The sequence below is a fragment of the Chanos chanos genome, chromosome 14 (genome assembly GCF_902362185.1).
Source record: "Chanos chanos chromosome 14, fChaCha1.1, whole genome shotgun sequence".
Taxonomy (NCBI): Eukaryota; Metazoa; Chordata; class Actinopteri; order Gonorynchiformes; family Chanidae; genus Chanos; species Chanos chanos.
Window position 1 is genome coordinate 1,169,497 of NC_044508.1, and position 7,500 is coordinate 1,176,996.

At 46.0% G+C, this 7,500-nt stretch overlaps 1 protein-coding gene across 1 annotated transcript in view; it reads right to left on the reverse strand.

The window, feature by feature from the left end:
* galnt9 (polypeptide N-acetylgalactosaminyltransferase 9) overlaps positions 1-7,500 on the reverse strand; it is a 65,608-nt gene that overhangs the window by 28,174 nt on the left and 29,934 nt on the right. The window contains exon 5 of the mRNA XM_030791622.1: positions 2,946-3,143. Within this exon, the coding sequence (XP_030647482.1) occupies positions 2,946-3,143 (198 nt within the window). The remainder of the gene's footprint in view (positions 1-2,945; positions 3,144-7,500) is intronic.

Genomic DNA, 7,500 nt, shown 5'->3' on the forward strand with positions numbered 1-7,500 from the left:
TACTCTGAGGATGTGCAACTGTGTGTGTGTGTGTGTTTCTGTGTCTGTGTGTGTGTGTGTGTGTGTCTGTGTGTGTGTGTTTCTGTGTCTGTGTGTGTGGATGTGCGTGTGTGCATGTGTGCGTGTCTGTGTGTGTCTGTGTGTGTGTGTGTGTACGGATGTGCGTGTGTGCGTGTGTGTGTGTGTGTGTTTCTGTGTGTGTGTGTGTGTGTGTGTGTGTGTGTGTGCGTGTGCGTGTGCGGATGTGCGTGTGTGCGTGTCTGTGTGTGTGTGTGTGTGTGTGTGCAAGCGTATGATGTGAATGTGTAGATGAGCAACAAGACAGTATGTACTTCCAAGTTACAGTTAAAATGATGAGCACACACACATACACACACACACATACACACACGTACACACGTATGCAGTGGTTCTATATATGTCCTGTTTGGTACTGCAGTGGTACTATATATGTCCTGTTTGGTACTGCAGCGGTACTATATATGTCCTGGTAGTCCAGAGCAATAGAAGAAGCGGAGGAGAATTTTGTTTCCCAAAAGCACGTGGGGAAATGCTCCATTGTTTTCACCCTCTCCGACGTTAATCACCCACTAGGAACAGGAATAGCCATTCCACACGCTGACTTTACAGTACTCTGTGTGATTTGCTTGCGGAGCTGCATAGCTGTGCGCTGCCCCAGTTGTTGAGAAGAAAATAGAAGAGAACAGATTCAAAAATGATTTCCAATAGCATTCTGCATTGCTCTCACGCTGTGAGTGTTCACAACAAGCTGTCGATAACTGCTCTGCTCACAGAGAACTGTTTGGACAATGACTGTTTTTTTTCTTTTTCTTTTTCTTTTTCTTTTTTCAAACAGGTTGTATTTTTGGCAGCAACATTTCCAAGGGGTTTTATAGAGCACAGAGCTCTTGCTGGTAAAAAAAACCAAAACTCTTTTTTACGGTCATTCAGGTCAACTTTAGTGTGCTTCTCCACAGGAAGTGTAATCTGTAAAATCGCAACTATGTCAACCAATCAACCAACCAACGGAAACAAAAATCTTCACAAAAAAGCCCCTCACTGACCTGGCGATTAAACACAAATACAAGAGCTGTGTCCTTCCAAGACCCACCCCAGGTCATGCTCCGTGCTACACTACCCCAGGTCATGCTCCGTGCTACACTACCCCAGGTCATGCTGTGTGCTACACTACCCCAGGTCATGCTGTGTGCTACACTACCCCAGGTCATGCTCCGTGCTACACTACCCCAGGTCATGCTGTGTGCTACACTACCCCAGGTCATGCTGTGTGCTACACTACCCCAGGTCATGCTCCGTGCTACACTACCCCAGGTCATGCTGTGTGCTACACTACCCCAGGTCATGCTGTGTGCTACACTACCCCAGGTCATGCTGTGTACTACACTACCCCAGGTCATGCTGTGTGCTACACTACCCCAGGTCATGCTCCGTGCTACACTACCCCAGGTCATGCTCCGTGCTACACTACCCCAGGTCATGCTCCGTGCTACACTACCCCAGGTCATGCTGTGTGCTACACTACCCCAGGTCATGCTCCGTGCTACACTACCCCAGGTCATGCTGTGTGCTACACTACCCCAGGTCATGCTGTGTGCTACACTACCCCAGGTCATGCTCCGTGCTACACTACCCCAGGTCATGCTGTGTGCTACACTACCCCAGGTCATGCTGTGTGCTACACTACCCCAGGTCATGCTCCGTGCTACACTACCCCAGGTCATGCTGTGTGCTACACTACCCCAGGTCATGCTGTGTGCTACACTACCCCAGGTCATGCTGTGTGCTACACTACCCCAGGTCATGCTCCGTGCTACACTACCCCAGGTCATGCTCCGTGCTACACTACCCCAGGTCATGCTGTGTGCTACACTACCCCAGGTCATGCTGTGTACTACACTACCCCAGGTCATGCTCCGTGCTACACTACCCTAGGTCATGCTGTGTGCTACACTACCCCAGGTCATGCTCCGTGCTACACTACCCCAGGTCATGCTCCGTGCTACACTACCCCAGGTCATGCTGTGTGCTACACTACCCCAGGTCATGCTGTGTGCTACATTACCCCAGGTCATGCTGTGTACTACACTACCCCAGGTCATGCTCCGTGCTACACTACCCCAGGTCATGCTGTGTGCTACACTACCCCAGGTCATGCTCCGTGCTACACTACCTTAGGTCATGCTGTGTGCTACACTACCCCAGGTCATGCTGTGTGCTACACTACCCCAGGTCATGCTGTGTGATACACTACCCCAGGTCATGCTCCGTGCTACACTACCCCAGGTCATGCTGTGTGCTACACTACCCCAGGTCTGGTTCTGCACTACTGTTATACAGATTGCCTGGCTGGCAGTAAGGGTTGTGAATAATGAATTGCATCTTTTATCACCCGATACTCTGTGATGTGACCTTGGCCCACATAGCACAACAACAACAACAACAACAACAACAACAATTACAACAGCAACAAAAAAGAAACCAGATTCACATTAAAACACTATATTTATAAATCATATTTCAAATGGATTAAAATGGAGAAGAATTTGTGCAGATTTCGATCACACCACAGAAAATTCAGTCGAGTGTGTGTATGGTGATCCTATAAAAATGAGACAGGTCTCTGATCCAGAGCTGCTGTATGTCACGGAACGACCTCCTCCAGGGGACGCCAGACGAGTAATAAACAGTTTTATCAATTTACTCAAGTCTGGCCTCAGGAAATGTGACCAGTTTCATCAAGTCTACCCTCGCGAAAATGTTGGGCTCATGTGTTTGTTTCAGGTACAGAACTAAGGGAGGCTGAACTATGAAATCTGAAATATGAATCTGAAATATTAATCCATTGTTTCCTCAGGTCTTTCATATTTCATTAAACTGGACTCATGTATAATGTAAAGGCTGGCTAGCCGTGGCAGAGCTCTCACCTGATTGGTGCAGTCTCATCGCCTTTGTCCAGCCAATCCTGCGGCGGGATGATGTACATGCACCAGAGACCCCAGTTGTAGCCGTGGGCAGCGTTGGCATACTGCTGCACCTCGAACGTGTTGTATTTGATGTTGTCGATGGCGGGCAGGATAATTCGAGTGTGATCCTCCTTCACTCGCGCCAGGATGGGCTCCGCCCTGCCAGGAGAACACGCAAAAGAAAAAAAGTTAAAAGACAAAAGAAAGAAGAAGAAGAAGAAGAAGATTGATGTTTGAGATGCTGCTGCTGAGACAGAAGGGGTGTATCCCTTGACAGGTGCTTTGGTTCAACTCGTTTCAGATGCAGAGAACAAAAAAAAAAACAAAAAAAAACCCTTTTCGATGTGTTAGATTGTTTTTTAATCTCACACGCTTCTCCACGCGGCCAGGGGGCCGCGCATGGCTCAAACACTGATTAATGCCATCTCTTCCATCCCACTGGAACATCTCTCACAACAAAAGTGTTACAAAATTAAAGCCATGCGTGACAATCACACTTAAAGCAGCCTATTCTGATGACTTGTCTGTGTCTGAATCAGTCTTTCCTCGTGGACCATGATGTACAAGTGTCTAACAGAGTGAGATGTGCCTTCCAAGCCCAGGTGCCTTAATGGGAATTTGTTGGTGCTCTTATCTGGATCTCTTTTAGAGAAAAGGCGGGTTAGGCCCCACTGCTGTAGTACTGAGATGCTGTGAGTTATATCAAAACAGTCTATAAATGATTGAACACAGAAGCATCAAAACCATAAAACACATTTTTGAACCCTCATTCAGGGCACATTTACAGCCTGTCGAGCAGGGCTTGGGTCTGAAATGTACTCAGCCGCCTATTACGCTCAGAACGGCTCCTCTTCTTTTAAGTTCTCCTCCAGGTCTGCGCTCTCTGCTCCTGGAGTGGATTTTTGGAGGAGGGGAATGGAAAGGGGTGAAAATAGCTTCTGTCAAACTGATCAATAAGTGATGACCAGTCAGTGTTTGTCTGAAAACACCTACTCCGGGCAGTAGCCAGCGTCTCGGGCCGGAGGCTCGACGCTGACGCAAGGACACAAATAACTCTAATGACTTTTCTGTGCCATTATTCCATTATTCAGCCTCCTGCTCTACCTCTGCCATCCCTCCATCTTCCATCTTTTCTCTAGCCCACCTTCCTCCTCTCCATTTCCTCCTCTCCGAAATGGTCTCCCTCAGACCATATCTGAGCGTGGTAGAGCAGGCCTCCTCAGTAATGGGTTTTAATGGATGTGTGCGGCTAAGAGACCAGGAGTACTTAAGGCAGCTCCTCATTCAATCACACACACAGAGAGAGAGAGAGAGAGAGAGAGAGAGAGCTCCATTTCTTTAGCCAGAGTGCCACTTTATTGTGGTTGACATTTTCACCAGACACTGGTCAGGCACAGTAACTTTAGGGAGACATCGATAATTTTCTTCTACAGCTGAAAATTAACACAGATTAAAAAAAAGGACATCAGTCACTCGAAGTGCCATGAAGTGCCCTTAGAAATGATACTGACACGCCTGTTCTAGCACGAGTCTGTACCCACTGTGTTTATACGCCTGTTCTAGCACCAGTCTGTACTCACTGTGTTTATACGCCTGTTCTAGCACCAATCTGTACTCACTGTGTTTATACGCCTATTCTAGCACCAATCTGTGCTCACTGTGTTTAAAGGCCTGTTCTAGCACCAGTCTGTACTCACTGTATTCATATGCCTGTTCTAGCACCAGTCTGTACTCACTGTGTTTATACGCCTGTTCTAGCACCAGTCTGTACTCACTGTGTTTAGCAGTACAACAGCTCACCAACTGCATGGTTGATGGTTGTTGTTTGATGCAGGACCTCAGTGCAGTGTCAGCCCTTGGTCCAGTCTCTCCACGCTTGACTTTATGCGTCATTTCTCCTCACTATCTCCTGCAGTTTTTCATTCTTTACAGATAACCCAAGACACAATATTTAGAGATTACAACTCCATTTTCCACAGACTGATGAAAATTCCTGTGAGACGTAACCAGAATGAGCGGAGTTTCTGTGCTGTTGAGTTATCAGAAAATGGGATCTGAGCCGTATTCACTGTTATGCTCGTGAGCTGTGTGGGTAACGCCGCCCAGAACACCAACTATTTAAAACGACTCTAACCACTGAAGGAAAAATGAAGGAGTACAAGCTGTTGGTAAACCCTTCAGGCTAAAAGCAGAAGCTCCTCACAGGAGCTTAGGTGATTATCTTCTCTGGACAAGCTGAGCTATGTCACACACACACACAACTCTTATTGTAACTCTAAAAAACGTTATTTCTTCATACTGGCTTTAAACACATCTGCTGTCAGACTGAGTTTGGCATAATCTCACAGGAAACGTTCAGCCCTGCTGACAGACGATATGCGTCCATTTTGTCAAACAGGAATAACATTTCCAGTACATTATTGAAGTAGATACATATTTACAGATTTTGTTGTTGTTTTGGTTTACTTTTCGTGATGTTCTGTATATCAATGCACGACTTGCCAAATAAAAACAACTTGACAACATGTCACGAGGACCGACCTCAAAATCTGCCGCTGCACAGCAACTCTGCATAGTGTGGAGTGAACCTTTAAGTATGTAGCGAAAAATACGAATCATTTCCAAAAGCCAAGTGTTTGTCCAAAACCTGTCGAAGTGCAGAGCTCAGTGCTGTAACACAGCCATTTGTCAAAAAGGGAGAGAGTTCTCTTTAAGATCCCAGTCAAGGGAAAAGAGGCAATTTAGCAACCACACTGCTCCTAGCCCTGGGACCTGGCTTTGATGAAGCTCTGCAGACGCACTGTGAATACATTAGCTCTCGTAGTTCCCTGTTTAATTACAACAACCTGCCTCTTTACTCATTAATTCAGGTTGAATTCTCTAAAGTGTGTGTAGCCACAGTCAAATCACCACACACACTGCCTGTGATACACAACCAAACCAGGCGAGGTGTAATTGACGTCAATTGACGTTGCTTAGATGTTGAAAACACACCCAAACACACACACACACACACACACATACACACACACACACATTCACACAGAGAGAGTGAGAGAGAGAGAGAGAGAGAGAGAGAGAGAGAGAGAGGAACAGAATTTCGAATACACTGAAAAAGAACACGTAAGGAATTTATGTAAGCCAGTAAACAGTTCTGTGATTTCTCTGTGTACAGATTCAGTAGTTTAGCGATGACCTGCTTAGACCCATAGAAGCTTCAGAGTATCCAATTATAATGGGGCCTGCCCAAGTGCCATCACAGATAGCTCTAACACTGGTCCCAGAACAGTGAATGAAATTCGCAGTGTAAAAAAGAAAGCTTAGTTTACGTCAGAATATTTATGGGTGGGGGACACCCTGGGGGCATGTGCACCCTGAGACAGTGCCGTCGCCTGATGACGCACAAACACTGATCTCAGATCAGAAGCAAAACCTCATCCAAAGCTGTTTTAATCAAAATGATCAAAGGAAAAGCCTAAGTTAACGGTACTGAGAACGCAGGGACTGCAGTGTGGTGACTGTGCTGTGAGAACAGATGGCTACAAAAGCAAAACAAAACAAAACATAACTAAAGAAAACATACCTCTCACAAATGAGACACCAGTGAGATTAACACAACAAACAGGTCTGAGAAAAGCTACTCCAGTTTCCACTCTGCATGACACTTCAAATGAGTTTAAAAAAAAAAGAAAAGAAAAAAAGAAAAGAGAAATGCACCTTGGGAAAAACGGGTGCAGACAGAGAGAGAGGGGTGATAGGAGAGGCCATTATCTCCACTTCCTGAGCCCTGTGTGTGATTACAGAGAGAGAGAGAGAGAGAAGGCAGCGTCTCTCTCTTCCTGGAGGGTGCAGATTTCATTAATCATTCATCAATACAAGCCGGGAACTGCAACACTGAAGAATTCACAAACGAACTCGTGTCTGCTCCACTTCCTTCATCTGGTGGGTTTCAGCCAAAGAAAGAAGAATGTGCTTCAGAACTCCACCGCACACATTCCTGTTAATTGCGTATTTACTTAATGTTGAATGAGGGTTTGGGTGTAAAATGCTCACTGCCGGTGACTGCGGTGAGGCTGGAGAGCTTGGCTAGTTTACTCAGGACTTAGCAGCTAAAGTGTCTCTCGGGGTGTGCGTTGAACAAATGAAGGACAGCTGTTTGTGCCGGGAGAGAACTGGAGCTAGCGAAGCTTTGATTGAGGATTAGCTAAAAGGTTAATTAAAAATTAATACTGGCAGTGGGGGGTATTTCCAGGATCATCTCTAATTCGGTTCAGACTGTGTTCTCCTTTAATGCAGTGTGTAGAGAATCAGTGAGAATCAAGGCTTTGGTGCATGGAGCCTCTCAGATGGAGCTTTCACAGTCAACAGTTCAATGTTCATTATACCTCATACCTTCATATGGCTTCTAATAACTCTAATGTAACGCTGACTCTGATGTAACAGTAACTCTAATGTAACGCTGACTCTGATGTAACAGTGACTCTAATGTAACGCTGACTCTGATGTAACAGTGACT